This window comes from Schistocerca americana, chromosome 11 (assembly GCF_021461395.2).
Source record: "Schistocerca americana isolate TAMUIC-IGC-003095 chromosome 11, iqSchAmer2.1, whole genome shotgun sequence".
In the NCBI taxonomy this organism is placed as follows: Eukaryota; Metazoa; Arthropoda; class Insecta; order Orthoptera; family Acrididae; genus Schistocerca; species Schistocerca americana.
Genome location: NC_060129.1, coordinates 59,457,885 through 59,480,747, shown reverse-complemented (window position 1 = coordinate 59,480,747; position 22,863 = coordinate 59,457,885). Strand labels below are relative to the sequence as shown.

The 22,863-nt window shown below is 46.5% G+C and overlaps 1 protein-coding gene across 1 annotated transcript in view; it reads left to right on the top strand.

The window, feature by feature from the left end:
• The window catches only part of LOC124554047 (adenylate cyclase type 5-like), a 589,866-nt gene that overhangs the window by 458,410 nt on the left and 108,593 nt on the right, over positions 1-22,863 (top strand). The window contains exon 16 of the mRNA XM_047128083.1: positions 4,520-4,659. Coding sequence (XP_046984039.1) covers positions 4,520-4,659 — 140 coding nt within the window. The remainder of the gene's footprint in view (positions 1-4,519; positions 4,660-22,863) is intronic.

Below are 22,863 nucleotides of genomic sequence, written 5' to 3'. Positions count from 1 at the left end.
TTCCTGGCAGATTAAAACTGTGTGCCCGACCGAGACTCGAACTCGGGACCTTTGCCTTTCGCGGGCAAGAGCTCTACCAACTGAGCTACCGAAGCACGACTCACGCCCGGTACTCATAGCTTTACTTCTGCCAGTACCTCGTCTCCTATCTTCCAAACTTTACAGAAGCTCTCCTGTGAATCTTGCAGAACTAGCACTCCTGAAAGAGAGGATATTGCGGAGACATGGCTTAGCCACAGCCTGGGGGATGTTTCCAGAATGAGATTTTCACTCTGCAGCGGAGTGTGCGCTGTTTTACAAAACATCATATTGTTCAACATGACAGAAGTGCAACGCTTCCGCAAATTGTTGCAGATTTCAATGCTGGGCTATCAACAAGTGTCAGTGCGAACCATTCAACGAAACATCATCGATATGGGCTTTCGGAGCCGATGGCCTACTCGTGTACCCTTGATGACTGCACAACACAAAGCTTTTACTCATGGCCTGGGTCTGTCAACAGTCACATTGGACTATTGATGACTAGAAAAATGTTGCCTAGTCCGACGAGTCTCGTTTCAAATTGCATCGAGCGGATGGAGTGCACAGGTATGGAGAAAAGATCATGAATCCATGTACGCAGCATGTCAACAGGAGAACTGTTCAAGGTGGTGGAGGCTCTGTAGTGGTGTGGGGCGTGTGCAGTTGGAGTGATATGGGACCCCTCATATGTCTAGATACGACTCTGATAGGAGTCACATACGTAAGCATCCTGTCTGATCACTTGCATGCATTCATGTCCATTGTGCATTCGGAAGGGCTCGGACAATTCCAGCAGACAGTGCGACACCCTACACGTCCATTATTGCTACGGAATGGCTCCAGGAACATTCTTCTGCGTTTAAACACTTCCGCTGGCCGCCATACTCCCCAGACATGAACGTTATTGAGCATATCTGAGACGCCTTGCAACGTGCTGTTCGGAAGAGATCTCCACCCCTTCGTACTCTTGCTGATTTATGGGCAGGCCTGCAGGATTCATGGTGTCAGTTCCCTGCACGACTGTTCTAGACATTACTGGAGACCATGGCACGTCGTGTTGCTGCACTTCTGCGTGCTCAAAGGGGCCCTACACAATATTAGGCTCGGTTCTTCAGTGTATAAGGTTCATTGCTAATCTAATTTCAACAGGTTCCTTAATAACACTATCACAATAGCTGAAAGTGCATGACAGCTCAAGGTGAGGGGGATAGTTCTTCCCTTGGTTCACAGGGCACACGTCATTTCAGACCCTGAAGTTTTGTCAGCTGAGTTAGCCCATCTTCAAGTCAACTTTCGTCAGAATGGTTATATACTGAAAGACAGATTAAACGAGCATTCCGCTACCGACCAACTGGGCATCGGGTGAGTGTTGATAACACTAATTTGGCGCCAAAGTCCTTTCCGTCCTACGCAGGGAGCTTTTCAAAAAGGATTGGTCATATTTTGCGAAAATATGATGTGAAGTGTGTCTTTCGACCACTACCTGAGACCAGGGTCCTTTTACGTTCCGTGAAGGCTCAAATGGCTCTGAGCACTATGGGATTCAACTGCTGTGGTCATTAGTCCCCTATAACTTAGAACTACTTAAACCTAACTAACCTAAGGACATCACACACACCCATGCCCGAGGCAGGATTCGAACCTGCGGCCGTAGCAGCAGCGCTGCTCCGGACTGGAGCGCCTAGAACCGCACGGCCACCGCGGCCGGCCCATTCCGTGAAGGATCATCTTGGTTTGCGTAAGGCGGGTGTCTAGAGTTGTCGTTGCAGTTGTGGTTAGGGCTGTTGATAAAATATCGGTATATCGATATATTCCCCAGGAAATGTCAATATGCAATGGCGATAATTTCTTCTCCGATATGTCGATATCAAAATGGCAATATCGAGTCGCGATATTTTTATTTTTTTCGCAGTGTGCGGTAAATATTTGAAGTTGTTCTTTTGAAATGTTAGTCGAGCATAATTTTTCATTCAATGTATGAAGGAGTGATACAGCTCTGAGCTTTCAACAGGTCCAGTCTTTCTCTTTGACTGTGTGAAGCAAATACAGGTGGCACAAAACAAGAAGTTAGATTGCACTAGAAGGTGGGGGCGGGTGGGGGGGCGTAGGTTTGAATGGAATATCAAGATTTCCGATGTCAAGAAAGCAAGAAAGAGCTCACAAGTTGGGTTAAAATAATTAAGGCAGCTGGTGTACTATTTCATCACATCGGTATTCTTCAGAATCATTTGCTCAAAATGATGAACAACACCGTGCGACTGCTACGGTCGCAGGTTCGAATCCTGCCTGGGTCATGGATGTGTGTGATGTCCTTAGGTTAGTTAGGTTTAAGTAGTTCTAAGTTCTAGGGGACTGATGACCACAGCAGTTGAGTCCCATAGTGCTCAGAGCCATTTTTTTGATGAACAACGATGTGAACGACAAGACCGGTCTTTGCGGCAGGTGGAGACGTGAAATGCTGACGTAATCGGCGCTCGGCGCTACCAACAGAAACTGTGACGTACAGCTCGTTTATATACAGAATATCTAATAATGAATCGGTAATTAAACATACAACTCAAAAACTGGCATTATATTTACAACGTGCAGCCGATATTTTCATAGGCCGATACGTCGATATTTACTCCGTTGATGTATGTATATTTTTTGTTTAAACGTCTGGGACCGATAGGGTATTTTTTAATGTCGACATATCGGATTTAGTTTTAGTTGTGGCATGTCTTACATTGGTCAGACTACCAGCGCTATGGGGGACAGGTGTACTGAGCATAACCGGCACATATACTTACGACAGCCCAGCAAATCCGTTATTGCAGAATATTGTTTTGACACCAATCATGGTATGGAGTATAACAACATGGATATTCTTGTATGCATTTCGAGTTATTGGAATAGTGTTACTAAGGAAGCTGTTGAAAATAAATTAGTAAATATCCATATAAATAGAGATGGCGGTATTTGTTTGAGTTCCGTATTTAAACCAGCTCTTTCACTTGACAAGAAACAGAGGGGCAGGGTTTATGCGAGCCCACCCGTTGATTATAAATTTCACTATCGATGACTTCCGACGTCGGTCATCCTTGGTTTGTGATGGCGCTAATGCTAGCAGTGTGTGTGTGTGTGTGTGTGTGTGTGTGTATTATCTTTATGGAGTTTATTGAAAACCGAGATTTTACATTCGTTTGCGCAACGCGTAATGCCGCAGTTTTGTCTTGAAAATGGCAGGTTGTTGTCCTGTCGAAATATCGACGATTGTCGGCGACATCATTCGGCTGCATTCCCATAAGTTATTTGAACATCTTATATGCCGGTAGAAACTAAGGTCTCACGTATGCCAGAATGAAATTTTCACTCTGCAGCGAAATGTGCACTGATATGAAACCTACTGTCAGATTAAAACGGTGTGCCAGACCGAGAGTGAAATACGGGACCTTTTGCCTTTCGCGGGTAAGTGCTTTCCCATTCTACCTAAGCACGACTCACGACCACGTCATCACAGCTTTACATCCGCCAGTATCTCGCCTCCTACCTTCCATGCTTCACAGCTTTTCTGTGAACCTTGCAAGACTAGCGCTCCTGAAAGAATGGAAAATTCCGAGAAATGGCTTAGCCACAGACTATATTTTCACTATGCAGCGGAGTGCGCGATGATATGAAAGCCCTTGAAAGCCAAAGGTACCAAGTTCGAGTCTATGTCCAGCACACAGTTTTAATCTGCCAGAAAGTTTCATATCAGCGCACACTCCGCTGCAGAGTGAAAATCTCATTCTGGAAACATCCCCCAGGCTGTGGCTAAGCCATCTCTCCCCAATATCCTTTCTTCCATCGGCCTGCTTAGCCGGACGGTAACGTCCTTGCCTCCCATGCAGCGGGCTTGGGTTCGATTCCCAGCTTGCGGACTGGGTGTTGTGTTGTCCTCATCATCGTTTCATCCTGATTCACTGGCACGCGGGAGTCGCTCAATGTGGCGTCGACTGAAATAAGACTCGCACTATGCGGCCGAACTTCGCAGGATGGGGTCTCCCGGGCAGCAATGCCGTACGGCCATCTCATTCATCCTTTCTTCCAGGAGTGTTAGTCTTGCAAGGATCGCAGGAGAGCTTCTGTGAAGCGTGGAAGGTAAGAGACTAGGTACTGCCGGAAGTAGAGCTGCAATGATGGGTCGTGAGTCTTAAGTGGGTAGCTCAGTCGGTAGAGCACTTGCTCGTGAAAGGCAAAGGTCCCGAGTTCGAGTTTCGGTCCAACACACACTTTTAATCTGCTCGGAACTTCTGTCTGACATATTGCCAATCTTTGCACCACTTTGAAAGCTTATCAAGATGCGACTGATCATTTAAATACATACCAATCATTCCCAAAATTTGTTTCAATCGCATTGTTAATTAATTCAAGTGATTTAACTTTTACTGTCCTTTCTCTCAAATCAGCGGATTCGCTCCACTTTAACTCTGCACCAGGCACTTAGGACTAACGCTGTGCGTCGCTTGGCTTGTTGCAGAGGAGAAGGAGGACGTGGAGCACCTGCAGGCATACAACCGGAAGCTGCTGGCCAACATACTTCCGGTGCACGTGGCGCAGCACTTCCTGCGCGGCGACAAGAACTCCGTCGACGTGAGTGTCAGCGCGGCTGCGGCGGCTGCCTCCACTCAGCCCCTAGTACTTATGGAGACCCCCTTCTCGGTGAGGTCTGTGGTAGAGAGAAGCGAGGGCGTGTCGCTCCGTCGAGAGAATTAACGCTCTGTCTCAGCTCAGCCCCACGAACGAACCAAGTGCTCACCCTTCTCTCTCACAAGTAACAAGCCAGATGTTAATCTGAGCCCCATTTTTCGTGATTTGTACGCACTGAGAATGTAACAGCAACGAAAACACAATTATCGACAACCAAGTAAAGTATTCGAGGCTTAAGATTGCTGTAATACTACGAATTACGACCGTTTTAAGTATTAAGAGATTGTGCATTTCCTTTTACATGAGTTCAAACTTTTATCTCTCTCTTTAACTACACCCACAGGGTGTTTCCGTAAGGGCGTGCAAAAATTGAACAAGACATGGAGGATGCTCTACTGAACAATTTGAGTAGGGAAGATGGGGTGGATAAGCCAGCTTAAGGATGTAATATGTACGAAATCACATTCATGTGCACTTTTTTACTTACACTAGTTACATGTAACTGGAAAGACCGAGAACAAGATGGATTGATACACTAAAGATGAGTTTAAAGAGGAGAAACCTGCTAGGGGACCAAATTGTGGAAGAAGAATGGTGGAAAGACCGAGTAAAGTGGGGAAGTACCATTGGTACCAGATGTTGGATACAGGGGAAACAAAGATGATGACAGGTAACTGGAAATACCTTCATTCACACAATAAACGCACCAAGTGTACTGTACCTTACAAAATGTACAGTAACTGACGGCCACCAGCCTCAATGCAAGCATGACACAGGCGAACGAGATTCTGACGCACGCTGACTGTTACGGCGTAAAGCCAAGCGCCGGCACACCAGTCGGGAACGACAGGGAACAGAAGGCTGTGAAGAAGACGTCAGCCAATCGCACGCTGACCGACCCCTCTCCAGGACGACAACGCAACAGCAGCGGTCCCTATGTGAAGAGGACATAAGCGCCGCGACCGACTGGTGACGCCCCAGCTGAATAGCAGCTTCAAGACTAGCGAACTCTATAGCAGCTTCAACTCTGGTTACTTCGCTTGAACACTCCATGTAGCACAGACTTTGAATTGTTTATACGGAAGAAGATTGCTCATTTTGTAAGTCGCTCCTGGCTTGTTACACAGCTGCGTAATTGCAAAATTTTTCTCTCTTTTCGTTTGGTAATAAAATTCATTACTATGACTTCTTTGAATTGATTGTCTAGCGAACCGAGTAAGAAGGATTCCTAGACACCCCATATTTGACGACAAGGCTGGACGTAATACTGACAAATATCCCTGGTGTGTTTCGAATCACATCACAGGCAGCTACAATTCTGGCAACTAATTCCATCTCCATATCCACTGGGGACTCATACACAAGTGACTTTAGATATCCTCGCAGAAAATAATCAAGGCCATGCACGTCAGGTGAGCTCGCAGGCCATGGAATAAGAACTCCCCTTCCAATCAACCGACCAAGAAATACAGCACTGAGATGGTTGCGGACATCCACAGTGAAGTGAGGCGGTGCACCGTCGTGTTGTATCCACGTCCTCTCAGGAACAGCCAAGGATACGTTTTCCAACAACCCAAGTAGAACTCTTTGCACGAAGCTCAAGTACGGGTGGCCATTCAGATGGCCAGGTAGAAGATATGTCCCAATGAGATTGTCAAGTGTTTCAAGTGGCTTAGAGCACTATGGGACGTAACATCTCAGGTCATCAGTCCCCTGGACTTAGAACTATGTGAACCTAACTAACCTAAGGGCAGCACACACATCCATGCCTGAGGCAGGATTCGAACCTGCGACCATAGCAGCAGCGTGGTTCCGGACTGACGCGCCTAGAACCGCTCGGCCACAACGGCCGGCTGAGATTCTCGCCTACAACTCTGGCCCAGATATTCACAGCAAAACCTGCTTGATGGCGTGTCTCTACAACAGTGTGAGGGTTGACCTCATCCCATACATGGCTATTCCTGCTGTTCGCAATACCATCAGGATCCAGTGAGACCTGGTCAGTAAGCAGCACGATTTGCAGGAAATCTGGTCTACCAATCAGCCACTGACACACTGCGAGCCTTGCACCAAAGTCAGTCACAAGCATTGCATGGACTCGTGGCGGGTGATGTGGCTGTAATTGTTGTTCGTGGAGTACTCGCCACACGCTAGTACGTGCAGCGCCCATTCCACGTGCAATACGACGAGCACTTGTATTGGGGTCCACTGCAACACGTTCCGGCATCTCCTCTTCAAAATCAGGTAGGCGAGTGCTCCTCATGTTGCCAGGTCCCTCGTTTCCTCTTCCCAATGAACCAGTCTCCCGAATTCGTCGATCGAGAGAAATAAACACTCGTCATGCCTGTTACGAAATCGTTCCCTCTACAGCCTTTCAGCAGTGAAAGCATTGCACCGTACTTACCCATACACAAGCTGCATGTCAGTGGGTTCTGCAAAACTGTAACGGTACAACTCCATCGCACTGTACTGGTACATCTTTGAATAGCACTGATTCATTAATGCGTCTATCGTTGATTCAGAGCGCATTCTGTGATGAGACAATGTAAATACGATATGCACAACTAAAGTAAACAAAACCTGCATCATGACTTCCTGGTAATCAGTCTCGTGCTCCTCGTTTCCTTGCAGCAAATAAAGAGTATACATGTAAATAAACAGGACAATACGTATAAACTTGTATGCATGTTAGTTGTAAATAAGCTGGAAAACAGCATTGCTAGACAAAGAAGTAGACAAGTTTCCTTCCAAATCTCCTTAAGCTGGCTTTTCCCTGCGTCAAATTGTTCAGAGGAGCAGTGTCTGTGGCCGGTTACATTTTTGCACGCTCTTACGGAAAAGCCGACCGCGGTGGCCGAGCGGTTCTAGGCGCTTCAGTCCGGAACCACGCTGCTACTACGGTCACAGGTTCGAAATCTGCCTTGGGCATGGGTGTGTGTGATGTCTTTTTTTCTTTCCTTTATTGAACTTCGATTCCCCCTTAAGGGGGCGTGCTGGCAGCAGCTTAGTACGCTGCTCTTCAGCCTACAGACTTTTTAAAACGTAAGAAGAAGATAAGAAACAATAAAAGCAGGCGATAAAACGGTGACGTAAATTGTAAAACGGCGGAAAATTGTGGAAAGTTAAAACATAAAACAAAGGGTTGGCAATGCTAATAAAATACACAGGAAGCATACAAGTAAAATAGTAGACAGACAATTAAAAAAACATGGCGATAGTCTGGTTTATGTGCCCAAGAGATATAAAAATCACACCCAGGGACAGTATGATTTCTGTTCGCAACACTTCGGAATAGCCAAGGGCAGGTGGGTGGGTGGGTGGTGGGGGGGGGGGGGGGTGGGGGGGGTGATGTCTTTAGGTTAGTTAGGTTTAAGTAGCTCTAAGTTCTAGGGGACTGATGACCTCAGATGTTACGTCCCATAGTGCTCAGAGCCATTTCAACCATTTGAATCTTAAGGAAAAACACGGTGTACAGGGTGTCCATAATTAAAGTTCCACTTTCAAAGCGCTGTAGAAAGGAAACGACTGCTCAGAATGACGTCAAATTTGAACAGTACATTATTGGCACAGGGGAAAAGGACATTGCACGAAAGAAATTTAACGAAAATTTCAAAAATAGATGGAGCTGTAGGTGTCTTAACGTAGTGGGGTCGCCCTCAAATCACAGATTAATCGCAGTAGGACGGCTATGGTTCACGTTGCACACACGCCACCCGTACTGTTCAGTGCTCATGAATGAACAAGATCGGCAGTCAACATTTGTCGCAGTGTTGGGTAAGCCCATCCACCAAGGCAAGGTCGTTCCATATCGGACGGAAAAGATCGGTTTGTAACTGTCCTCAGACCAAGATCCGCGCCGGCCGGGGTGGCCGAGCGGTTCTAGGCGCTACAGTCTGCAACCACGCAACCGCTACGGTCGCAGGTTCGAATCCTGCTTCGGGCATGGATGTGTGTGATGTCCTTAGGCTAGTTCGGTTTAAGTAGTTCTGAGTTCTAGGGGACTGATGGCCTCAGAAGTTATGTCCCATAGTGCTTAGAGCCATTTGAACCATTTTTGAACCAAGATCCGCATAAAAGCAGACTGATACGGGCTCGTAACTGTCGTGAGGCTGGCGCAAGACCTGTTCGCTACGCTGTCCACCGTTTTCTGCTGCAAGCCGAAGTCTACAAACAGCGTGTTCCACAATGGTCGGAATATCTCGGAGGTCACGTTCATAATACGTTGCACAAAGCGTGCCTTCAGTTCAGCTGCGTTCGTCATTGGAGCACAACAACATTCGTGTCACCTCACAAGTAGAAACCACACGGATTAACATCAGGTGATCTGGACGTCCAGGCTGTAAGGAAGTGATGATGATGTTTGGTTTGTGGGGCACACTGTAAGGAAGTGACAGCTGATAATTGTAGCATCTCCGAAATGCCTCTGCAGCAGCCGCTTCACTGGTTGTGCAATATGCAGAGGGACGTCATCTCGCATTAAAATCGTCTTAGCCACGCATATACACTGTTGACAGGTTGAAATGACATTCGTGTGCGAAAGACTCTCACTTTACCCGTGACGGTGCAGGTAACACGAACCGCAGGACTCCGCTCCACCAAAATATACGGCCCTACTCTACACAATGCCGTCAACCCGCATCTCATCACCCTTGGAGAATGAAGTGGTACCAGTTCACGGCCGGCCGGTGTGGCCGTGCGGTTCTAGGCGCTTCAGTCTGGAACCTCGTGACCGCTACGATCGCAGGTTCGAATCCTGCCTCGGGCATGGATGTGTGTGATGTCCTTAGGCTAGTTCGGTTTAAGTAGTTCTAAGTTCTAGGGGACTGATGACCACAGATGTTAAGTCCCATAGTGTTCAGAGCCATTTGAACCATTTTTGAACCAGTTCACGTGCGTGCCGATGTTCATTTTCCCATAATCTACTTGTTGTCCGCTTCCGTGTGAACAAGAGACCGAACGTTTGGTTTCCTGGAAGGTCAGCAGGAAGCAACTCCTGAACATGGGTAATTTTACATCCATAGCACTGCAGGATTTTTCGTAGAATTTCATGCACCATGCTTGCAGGCATGTGCAATGTTCAGGCAATTCCCCTAGTGTTGCATGTTTGCAGACCACTGTTCGACCGCTCCTGGAATGTTGTGGTTACATCTTTGACAGACTGTGGATCTGCTTTCCTCCCTCAGTCGCAAGTCAAAAGAAGCTGTCTTTTCGAATTTCGATATCCAATGTCTTTTCTCATACCCCTGAGTGTCCAGAACTTCTGTAGGGCTACTGGCGCACAGCCACCATTCTCATGCACTGAAGAGCCAAAGAAACTGGTACACATGTCTGATATCATATGGGGCCCACGCGAGCACGCAAAAGTGTTGCAACACGACGTGGCATGGACTCGACTAATGCCTGAAATAGTGCTGGAGGGAACTGACACCATCAATCCTGTAGGGCTGTAATAAATTCGTGTGAGGGTAAGAGGCGGTGGAGATCTCTTCTGAACAGCACGTTGCAACGCATCCCAGATATGCTCAATAATGTTCATGTCCGGGGAGTTTGGTGGACAGTGGAAGAGTGTTCTTGGAGCCACTGTATAGCAATTCTGGATGTGTAGGATCTCGCATTGCCCTGCTGAAATCGCCCCAAGTCCGTCGGAATAGACAATGGACATGAATGGATGCACGTGATCAAACAGGATACTTACGTACATGTCACCAGAATCGTATCTAGCTATATGAGCAGTCCCGTTACATATCAGTCCAACTGCACACGCCCACAACCATTACAGAGCCTCCACTAGCATGAACAGCCTCTGCTGAAATGCAAGGTGCAGGGATTCATGATGCTGTCTTCGTACCTGTACACGTCCATCCGCTCAATAAAATCTGAAACGAGACTCGCCCGATCAGGCAACATGTTTCCAGGCATCAACAGTCTGCGTCGGTGTTGACGGGCGAGGGGTAAACCTTTGTGACATACAGTCATCAAGGGTACACGAGTGGCCTTTGGCTCCGAAGGCCACATCGATGATGTTTCGTTGAATGGTTCGCACGCTGACACTTGTTGATGGCCCAGCATTGCAATCTGCAGTAACTTGCTGAAGGGTTGCACTTCTGTCACGCTGAAGGATTCTCTTCAGTCGTCGTTGGTCCCGTTCTTGCAGGATCTTTTTCCGGTCGCAGCAATGTCGGAGATTTTATGTTTTACCTGAATCCTTATACTCACGGTACACTCGTGAAATGATCGTACGGTACAATCCCCATTTCATCATTACCTCGGAGATACTGTGTCCCATCGCTCGTGCGCCGACTATAACACCACGTTCAAACTCACTTAAATCTCGATAACCTGCCATTGTAGCAGCAGTAACCGATGTAACTGTGCCAGACAATTGTCTTATATAGACCTTGGCGACCGCAGCGTCGTATTCTGTCTGTCTACATATCTCTGTGTCTGAACACGCATGCGTTAACCAGTTTCTTTGGTGCTTCGACCGAGCGAGGTGACGCAGTGGTTAGCAAACTGGACTCGCATTTGGGAGGGTGACGGTTCAGTCCCGCGTCCGGCCATCCTTATTTAGGTTTTCCGTGATTTCCCTAAATCGCTCCAGGCAAATGCCGGGATGGTTCCATCGAAAGGGCATGGCCGACTTCATCCCCCATCCATCTGTAATCCGATGAGACCGATGACCTCGCCGTTCGGTCTCTTCCCCCAAACAACCCAACCCAACCCCTCTGTGGTGCTTTAGTGTAAAAAAGCTTTTCACAAGCAGCGCGCGATCCTTCATGAAGAGTCATGTTGGGCGTCTCGGACGCAACCTGAGGAACAGCCGCGCGCCTGTTGGTGTGCATTCTGGTCAAATTTTCGGTTTGTTTTTGTTTTCCTTTCCGTGACGTTTCTCCCAGCACCAATAACATGGTGTTCAAATTTAAGGTGGTTTTGAACGGTGGTTCTCTTTCTACGGCGTTTTGAAACTGGTAACTTTAACTATGGACATCCTACATGTATACAGTCTCCGTTCTTCTTGCTCTTTTGGATGTTTCGATGGCAAATAAAAAGGGGAAGCACCCAGAAATCGAGAAGAAGATGAAATTAAACCTAGTCTTTGGAAACTCAATTCAAAATCAGAGAGAACTTAGCAGTTTGAGGCAACTTATCACTATGACGTTATAGCCTGTCTGTCTTCGATATCCTAGATACTGGCAACAGGACAGGGTTTACATCTGAGCTGCTCCCACACAGCTTCTACTGGGGACAGATGTGGGTCTTTTTCTGACCACGAGTGTGCCTCAGCGTCATGCACGCAGTTCATGAAGCCACGTGTCATCTGTGAACTAGCGTAGTTGTGTTGAAAAACGGCGCTCCAATACTATTGCATGAAGGATACCACACGAGGGCGCAGGATGTCCTCATACTGCTGTGCCCTCGGAGTACCCTTAAAGTCATACCCGATGCCTCCCCGCGCCGGAACAGCAGGAGTAACAACACTGTGGCTCTCCAAAACATTCGAAGAAAAGGACCCCATCAAAGGTCATCTCCATACTCGCCGACAGTGGACATGCAGGGCACTGGAGAGCCGCGATTCATCCCTGAACACAATGCGACGCCATTGATCAGTATTCCATGTCACCTGCTCACGGTACCACTCTCCCGCTGGAGGTTCGAGTCCTACCTAGGGCATGGGTTAGGTGTGAAGTCTAGGGACCGATGACCTTAGCAGTTTGGTCCATTTGAACATTTCGTACCACTCTGAATGCAGCTTCCGCATGGTACAATAATTCCGTAACTCGGCTGCTGCTAGTCTCTGATGGAGTTGGATGACAGAGAATGTTGCAGGGAATCCATTACTTGCTCTCTGATGGCAGCCGCAGATCTGAAAGGGTTTACTATGTGCTTGGTGCACAGGACAGTGATCCTCCTCCCTGTGGTGGTTACACGTGGTCGGCTCCAGCCTTGACAGTGAATGTACCTACCCTCACGTTTCTATACAGCCCAGCATCAGGACACCATTACATTAGGATAATGTGGATATATTGCACAATTCGACCAGCTGGCATGTTGGAGACCCAAAATCAGGGGAACCGCGCGACCGCTACGGTCGCAGGTTCGAGTCCTGCTTTGGGCATGGATGTGTGTGATGTCCTTACGTTAGTTAGGTTTAAGTAGTTCTGCGTTCTAGGGGACTGACGACCTCAGATGTCCATAGTGCTCAGAGCAATTTGATTTGAACCCAAAATGAGGTCTATTCGAAATTCTGACCAGTGCTGATAAAGCCGTCTCACACGACTACACATCTCCGTGTCTTCACAGCGATCGTGCAACATCTGACGCTATTCAAGTTGCTTATATACCTTTACAGGCCTGGTAACAAACCTAAATACCAACCATACTAATGTAGGTTCCTGACCTTTCCACCTGTCACAGAAAATTGCAACTCTAATCATTCATATACCCCCGTCCCGATGGTGTTCATGCGATGAAAGTTACACTCCTGGAAATTGAAATAAGAACACCGTGAATTCATTGTCCCAGGAAGGGGAAACCTTATTGACACATTCCTGGGGTCAGATACATCACATGATCACACTGACAGAACCACAGGCACATAGACACAGGCAACAGAGCATGCACAATGTCGGCACTAGTACAGTGTATATCCACCTTTCGCAGCAATGCAGGCTGCTATTCTCCCATGGAGACGATCGTAGAGATGCTGGATGTAGTCCTGTGGAACGGCTTGCCATGCCATTTCCACCTGGCGCCTCAGTTGGACCAGCGTTCGTGCTGGACGTGCAGACCGCGTGAGACGACGCTTCATCCAGTCCCAGACATGCTCAATGGGGGACAGATCCGGAGATCTTGCTGGCCAGGGTAGTTGACTTACACCTTCTAGAGCACGTTGGGTGGCACGGGATACATGCGGACGTGCATTGTCCTGTTGGAACAGCAAGTTCCCTTGCCGGTCTAGGAATGGTAGAACGATGGGTTCGATGACGGTTTGGATGTACCGTGCACTATTCAGTGTCCCCTCGACGACCACCAGTGGTGTACGGCCAGTGTAGGAGATCGCTCCCCACACCATGATGCCGGGTGTTGGCCCTGTGTGCCTCGGTCGTATGCAGTCCTGATTGTGGCGCTCACCTGCACGGCGCCAAACACGCATACGACCATCATTGGCACCAAGGTAGAAGCGACTCTCATCGCTGAAGACGACACGTCTCCATTCGTCCCTCCATTCACGCCTGTCGCGACACCACTGGAGGCGGGCTGCACGATGTTGGGGCGTGAGCGGAAGACGGCCTAACGGTGTGCGGGACCGTAGCCCAGCTTCATGGAGACGGTTGCGAATGGTCCTCGCCGATACCCCATGAGCAACAGTCTCCCTAATTTGCTGGGAAGTGGCGGTGCGGTCCCCTACGGCACTGCATAGGATCCTACGGTCTTGGCGTGCATCCGTGCGTCGCTGCGGTCCGGTCCCAGGTCGGCGGGCACGTGCACCTTCCGCCGACCACTGGCGACAACATCGATGTACTGTGGAGACCTCACGCCCCACGTGTTGAGCAATACGGCGGTACGTCCACCCGGCCTCCCGCATGTCCACTATACGCCCTCGCTCAAAGTCCGTCAACTGCACATACGGTTCACGTCCACGCTGTCGCGGCATGCTACCAGTGTTAAAGACTGCGATGGAGCTCCGTATGCCACGGCAAACTGGCTGACACTGACGGCGGCGGTGCACAAATGCTGCGCAGCTAGCGCCATTCGACGGCCAACACCGCGGTTCCTGGTGTGTCCGCTGTGCCGTGCGTGTGATCATTGCTTGTACAGCCCTCTCGCAGTGTCCGGAGCAAGTATGGTGGGTCTGACACACCGGTGTCAATGTGTTCTTTTTTCCATTTCCAGGAGTGTATATTGACGCCCGACCATACCTTCTGGACGCTTGTTTTTTCTGTGTTGCTGTATATATACACTACTCAAAGTAAAACAGTTGTCGCTTTTGCGAATCCCTGTAATTGGCTCCCACTGAGAAGCATATAATTGACACAAATGTCTCTAAAACCTTCTTCTGTGACGATGCAAGAGCATGGCGTCCTGCAACGCCACCCTCGGGCTTGGCGACGTTTCAGACAAAAAGGTGTCGACACATGCGAAGAGAAAGGCCGCAGCTCAAGGGCTCGTGTGAGGCTTACGGTGCGTTAATGCTGTCACACTGGCACCAAATTCCAAGAAAATTGTGCCCAGCACTTCATGGACGTGACACACGATTGGAAAGTCGTCAAACTGCCTCTTACCCACATTTCACCTCTGGATTTCTCTGTGATGGGCGTCAAAACAGCGGCACACAGCGTTGGAATCACGCTGATTTCCTAGGGGTGGTCGAGGAAAACATTTGAGACACACCGACGCTCGGAATCGACACGAAGAGCCATGAGAAAGGGGCATAAAGGGTGTCCACGTGACCATTACTTCCTTTGGGGCTTTGATTCCCACACCGTTCGCGGTCGAAAACTACAGTTCATAGTCCAGTGAGCAAGGGAATGTTCTTGACAACATTCGACACCGCTGACACTCCCTGGACGGTTAGAACATTTTAATATGTTATTATTGATTGGTTAATTGAAAATATTATTTATTTATTCATTCATTCATTTCGTATAGGCCATCTTTGGACCACGTTATTTCAACTGTCCTGCTTTTCGTGTGTTGACGTTTGCCCAGTGCTACCGCATTCGTTCTCGTTGTTGCTCTTTCCTTTCCTGGGTCCAAGCCTTTCCTGTTTTTAGTTTTGGCCTTTCTTGGAAATCCTGCGACGCCATAAGTTTCTCCTAGAGTGGGACACGCTCTAAGATGTCATCATGGGTGATCCCCACTTCTTTAAGACCTTTCTCCACCTCTATGAATCAAGCCCATTTACTTTTCTTCTCCTGAAAGTAGGTGATCATACGATTGGTGAGTCTTCCATGGCTCATTCGGGCCATATGTCCACGAAACATGATCCTTCTTTTCTGGATGGTATCGGTTATCTTCTCTATGTCGGAATACAGTTTATGATTATGACGTCTTCTATATTCTCCATTCTCGTTGATGGGACCTAAGATCTTTCTCAAAATCTTCGTTTCCTTGGCCTCCAGTTTTTCGATTAGGCCTTTGTTGTTCATTGCTAGGCATTCAGAAGCGTACAAGACCTCCGGACGGATAACAATGCAGTAATGCCTTAACTTTGGATTGAACGATACCGATCTTTTGTTGTAGATGTTTTTGATTAAATGGAATGCCATTCCCATTTTGTTCGTGCTTGGTATAAAGGCTTCTTTCTCTGATAAGGTGGCTGTTATCCATTCTCCAAGATATTTAAACTTTTAAACTGGCTTAATTTTTGCCTTGACCCCCTACAAGCTCCCTTTGTGGTGAATTTATGTTCGTTATAAACTCGGTTTTCTCAAATGAAATTTGGAGGCCAGGCTCCTGCGCTTGTACTTTAAGCTCATTAATCTGTCTCTGAGCTGTTTCCGTGGAATCAGAAAAAAATTGCAAGATCATCCGCAAAACCGAGACAATCAACTTCAAGATTTTGTTTCTTGTAAGCCAGCCTGACACCAGTTTTAATTCCTTGGTTTTCCAGTTATTTGCGCCACTCACTAATTACCTTCTCGAGGGCACAGTTGAAGGGTAGATGTGAGAGACCATCTCCTTGCCTCACTCCAGTCTTTATTTCAAAAGCTTCTCATGTTTATCCTCTAAATTTAACTTTTGAAGTTGTGTCGGTTAGTGTTTGCTGGATTATCGCTTTGGTCTTCTTGTCTAGGCCAAGTTCTTCTAGAATTCTGATCAGAGTTTTACGATCAATCGAGTCGCATGCCTTTTTGAAATCCCCCAAGTTCTTCTAGAATTCTGATCAGAGTTTTACGATCAATCGAGTCGCATGCCTTTTTGAAATCCACAAAGGTCGCAACAAAATTTTTATTCCTGAGCTTCAGGTAAGAAAGGATGGATCCGAGGTTCAATATCTGTTCGACGCATGATCGCCCTTCCTGAAACCACCTTGACACTCTCCCAGCTGTGGGTCTAGCTGTTCTTCTGACATAGTTTGCAGAGCTTTCGACGGAATCTTATAGGTTGTTGATAAGAGAGGGATACCACGATAGTTATTTACATATGTCTCCTTTCTTACGAAGAGGATGAATTAGAGCATAATTCTGGCCATGTGGAAGTCTTTCAGTTTCTCAAATCTCGCTGATAAAATTTCTGTTAGTTTATCTACTGCCTTATACCCGGCATACTTCCAAAGATTAGCAATTGTAGAATCTTCCCCTCGTGTTTTTAAGCGAGTGAATAATTAGCTTGATTTCCTCTTTCGTCGGTCATGATGACTTTTGGTGTACTCCTACATAGTTGGTAAAGGGAAATGTGGAGTTTGGAGGTTCACAATTCAGAAGAGCTGTAAAGTAATTCTTTAATATCTGGCATTTGTCTTTATTATTGTGAGCTAGCTTCCCGTTTGGAGCTTTGAAGTTTCGTGTATTTGTCGTTTGGAAGTCTTGTTCAATTTGTGCCAACTTCATTTTCTCAAATGTACGCTTCACGCCCCGTATGATCTTTGCAGCATGTTTTCTACCATCCAGGAAGTTAGTTTTTTTAGTTTCACGTTTTTTTTTTTTTTTTTTTTTTTTTGGCATTCCATCTCTGCCACGGAAGCTGTCGTTGCTTCACTGCTTCCTCATATTCACTGTTCCACGAAGCATGCTTCTCCGGTTTCAGACGCGGAACAGTTTCCTTTGATGTTCTGACCAGAGCTTGTTGCAATTATTCCCAGCACTCTGGATCCAAGGATTAAAGTTTACGAGTGAATTCTCGACTGCACATCAGCTTTTCCGTGTCAAATCTGTCTATCTTCTTTGCCTACGTTTTTCTGGAACTTCTTGGAATTAGCTTAATTTTAATCTTTGAAAGATAGTGATCTAAATACAGATTGGCATTCCTCAGAACTTTAACTTTCTGGATCTCCCGCTGTGCTTTTCGGGTGATGGAAACGTGATCAGTTTTATATTCTAGAAGATGCGGATTTGAGAATGACCAAGTTTTCTGTTTTGTTGGAAAGTGTTTGAACGCTGTTGATTTCATGGCTAGGTTAAAAGCTTTACACAATTTCACGAGTCTCTCTCCATTACGGCTGGTTCTTTTATGTGCTGGGTAATTTCCAACAATGTCTTGGAATTTTCTCTCCTTGCCAAGTTGCGCACTGAAGTATCCAACCAGGATGATGATGTGTTTGTCTGGGATCTTGGATAGGAAGTCTTCTAGTTATTCCCAAAATTCATCTGTTTCTTTCGGATCTCTCTTGTTTGCCTGGTAGGTAGGTGCACGAACATTCACAATGCTGCAAACTCTACTTGTGCTTCGGAAAGAAGTTGTAGGGATTCGTCTATTTCGTGAGCTAAAGTCTATGATGGAATCTAGAATGTTCTTGTTGACTATAAATACTGTGGAAAGATGAGGAATAGTTTTTACAACGCGTTTGACAGTTTTACCTTTAAAAATTCTGTAGCCCTCTGACTCCAAAGTATGTTCATCTGTGAATCTTGTTTCTTGAATCGCTGCAATTAGTATCTTACGTTGCTGCAGGGTATCTGTAAGTTGTTTTAGTTTACCTGGCTTCATAACTGAGTTGGCATGAAAGGTGGAAAAGTAATTTGGGCGCTTGTGCTTAATCTTTGCAGGAGTCTCCGATACCTGCAAGCATGTTGGTGCGGGCTCCCCAGAATCCAAAAGCCTGCATGCGTCATCCAAGGCGACGGTGGATTGGGTACCACCTGGGGCAGTAGCATTTGCTGACCTTTCCTCCATCAATTTGTCAGTTGAAAACTGTTTCTTGGGGTTGACGATGTTTCTCACTGACCAAGATCCTGTCAAGGTTGTGAGCCTTGGAGCCCCCAGCACTGGTCGGCTCCCCGACCCAGCTTCCCTCTGGGATTAGTTACCCACCCTTCCACTGGGTTGCTCGGCTTAACAGGGGCACCTCTTATAGGTTAAGTGCTGGAGTTGGAGTGAAAGAGGCTGGTTAGATTCTCTTACTGAATCCTATATATTATGGTTGCAGGTGACAGGCAATGAATGAGCTTTTCACTCCCATTGGCCCAGAGTCACAGGTTGATTCATGGGACCCTTTATGTACTCATTATTATAAATAAATGTTCTTTATACGTGCTTTTATTTTAATTATTGGTTTAGTTATTAGCTTTAGTGGTTTAATTTAGTTTAGTATTTAATTTTATCCTTACTCTCCCGAAAAAGTGGAAAATATAAATATTTCGTTTTAAATACCACAGGAGAGCAAGGGATGTATTCCGCAGCGGCGATCTCGCGGGAATTCCTCGTCGTTATCTGCTCTGCCTGAAATCTCTAAAACCTTTTACTCGCTACTCAGATCGTTCGGCGCAACTGTGTGCTATGTTGTTTGATGAATCTGGGCGACAGGTCCAACAATGTGACAAGCTGAAGTGTATTAATTCGGAGATAATCTCTCGACGAAGTGAGACCGTGGAAAATGCAGGTTAGCGCTATCGTTCCAAACTTCACCTCAGAACGATCTACGTCTCGTAGTACCTGTACATGACAATTAACTAATTTCTGAATGGTGATATACACGGCATGAATACTTGATGTTAATTATTGGATTTTATTTTGTGCAAAGAACTATTTGAACATTTACTGTACAGAGTGAGTCACTAACTATTGTCACCTAGAATAACTCCGAAAGTAGGAGCTGTAAACTTTGTGGGACAAAAGTTGCATGGGACAACGGGTGCCATACGATGTTGGTTTTTGGTTGCTAGGTGGGATCGCTTCAGATGATATGAAGGTCAACTTTGTTTTTTTAAATGGGATGCTATAGTTTGGTACTTATTTCCTGATAGCGGCTATCGAGACGAATCCAATGATGTGTAAAAGTAAGGTCTTTGAAGGTCAACGAAGGTCAAAAAGGTGGCATGAACGTTCTAAGTGATGACCACTGGTATCAGTGCAGTGCTGCAGTCTTCTTATAATGGACTGAGTTGTATTCCGTATCACTTCAGCACTTATCGAAGCACATGCGCTGACAATTCTCTCTCGTATGTCCTGCTAATAGTAAACATTCACCGAATATGGCGCACCCATATAGCCGGCTGGAGTGGCCGAGCTGTTCTAGGCGCTACAGTCTGGAACCGCGCGACCGCTACTGTCGCAGGTCCGAATCCTGCCTTAGGCATGGATGTGTGTGATGTCCCTAGGTTAGTTAGGTTTAAGTAGTTCTAAGTCCCATAGTGCTCAGAGCCATTTGAACCATATTTGAGCACCCATCAAAAATGCCATTCACATGTAAACACCATTCGACAGTTGCCCAATACAACACTAATAGGAACGGTAAGACTAGTATCGTCGAAGCAAGCCAATGTGAATGACGTATTCCTTCGAAGAACAAGTCTATATGCTTCTGATTTATGGAAAAAGCTAACGAAATTCAGTGAGAGCTAGAGACTTATATGCTAAAAGATAGCCTCAACGTACTCACACTACACCTCGTATATTTAAATATGTGTATGATAAATTTAGCGCATCTGGGTCTTTAACGCGTCGGAAACGTATCCGACAAAAGAAAGTTACTGACGAGGAAACGGAAATTGGTACTCTTGCCACTATGGTTCGAGATTCTTGTGTTAGTTCACGTCAAATCGCAAGGGAATCTGGCATGAGCCAGAGTAGTGTTGTTCGTGTTCTGCATCGCCATAAATATCATCCTTACCGTATCAGTCTCCACCAAGAATTAACTGGTACGGGTTGTATGCGTCGCACTAAATATTTAAATGTACGACGTGTAGGGTGAGGACGTAGAGGATATCTTTCAGCGTATAAGTCTCTATCTCTCACTGAATTTCGTTAGCTTTCTCTGTAAATGAGAAGCATATCGACTTGTTCTTCGAAGGAATACATCATTCACATTGGCTTGCTTCGATGATACTAGTCTTACCGTTCCTATTAGTGTTGTATTGCGAAACTGTCGAATGGTGTTTACATGTCAATGGCACGTTAGATGGATACGCCGTATTCGGTGGATATTTACTATTTGCACGATACACGAGAGAGAATTGTCAGAGCATGTGCTTCGATAAGTGCCGAAGTGATAAGGAATACGACTCACTCCATTACAAGAAGACTGCAGCACTGCATCGACACCAATAGTCATCACTTCGAACACCTACAAATGGGCGTTCATGCCACCTTTTTGACCTTCGTTGACCTTACTGTTGCACATCATTGGATTCGTCTCGATAGCAGCTATCAGAAAATAAGTACCAAACTACACCATCTCACGTAAAAAAAAAGAAAAAACAAAGTTGACCCTCACGTCTCTGAAGCGACCCCACCTAGCAACAAAAAAGCAGCGTCATATTATGGCCCCAGTTGCCCTATGCAACATTTGTCCCACGAACTTTTCAGCTACTATCATACTTTCGGAGTTATTGTTGGTAACAATAGTTAGTGACTCACCCTGTATACCGTAATGGCGTCTGACAACAATACAATCCCTCTCCCTCTCTCACACGCCCGATCTCTCCATTTCCTTCACGAAGACTCCATAAAACAACGGTTCGGTAAGACACAGAGAAGGGTTCGTAGCACGGAACGTCCGATTCTTGCAGTCGGTATAAGCCGTTCACCGCAATATCAATTCGTCGCACCCAGTACACCATAACATCATGGAGCTGCAAACCTATGAACGTTGATCTGACCAACTTAGTGTGTAGTACGACCACAATCCTTTTCTCTGGTATACTGAGTGGAATCACTAGGACCCTCCTGTGTTGTCGTTATGGAGGGATGCAACCTTTACATATGTGTGAATAAAATGGCAAACGTTTCCTCTTAAGATTCCCCAGTTTCAGCAACACACATGCACCTTCGCCGAGCACGTTAAAAATGCACATGTCAGAGGCACCGACACCCATTCAGCTGAGTAGTGCCTCGCAGCTGCTCTAGCACCTGAGGGCAGGCAGCCCCACCTAAGTGTTGGGGGAAGGGGAGGGGGGGGGGGGGGGGGGGAGCTCACCTGCCCTGAGGCGCAACTGCAAGCCACCACTTAAATTGGATGGACGTCGATCTCCGACAGGTACAATTTTAATGTGCTCGGCAAAGGTGCATGTGTGTTGCTGAAGCTGGGGAATCTTAGAGGAACCGTTTGCCATTTTATTCACACACATGTCAAGGTAGCATCACGCCACAGGAGGGTGCGAAACAGGAGAGATAAAAAGCATAAACAACCTTTGTGGCTATAGATCACTCCATATTTCCTCGAATGCTTTTGAATGAGCTCTAGCGGTTCCACCCTGCTAAAAATTGTCGTCGCACTACACAGCAGAGCGGTCTTCTCACGTACAATAGGGTTTGAAGTAGGGTGGAATCGACGCCCTAAGGGAAGGGATGGTTACACTGACACCCTTTACGCCACCTGCTGAGGACCGTTCGTGTCGATCCTGAGCCACGGTGTGTCTGAAATGCTTTCTTCGGCCACCCATAAGAAAATTGCGATTCCAATGCTGGATGCTGCTGTTCTGACGTCCATAGCACAATTGTCTATAGAAGGGGTGAGATGTACCTAAGGCAGAGTGTGGCGACTGTCCCATCATGGACACTTCCATTATGGCGTTGGGGAGAATTATGGTGAAAACTCGTGCCAGTGTAACACCATTAACCCACCTTACAGCCATGAACTTCTTAGCTGTGGCCTTGTTTTCGCACGTTTCGACACCTTGCTGTTTGACGTATTGCAAACCTCGAGAGTGATGTCACACTGCGCCACGGTTTTGCATCGTTACAGAGGAAGTTCGATGCACCTTTGAGCCAAATTTTAAACGTATCCTTCGCAATGGGGTATAAGTACATGATTTTGCAGAAGTGACAATTGTTTTTTTATTTTTTGAATAGTTTATATTAGGATGCCTGCGAAAGGGTTTGAAAGTGCTATGATAATGAAGCTCCCAAATTTATTTATGCGATTACATATACACTACTGGCCATTAAAATTGCTACACCAAGAAAAAATGCATATGATAAACGGGTATTCATTGGACAAATATATTATACTACAACTGCATTTGATTACATTTTGAGGTGGCCGAGCGGTTCTAGGCGCTACAGTCTGGAACC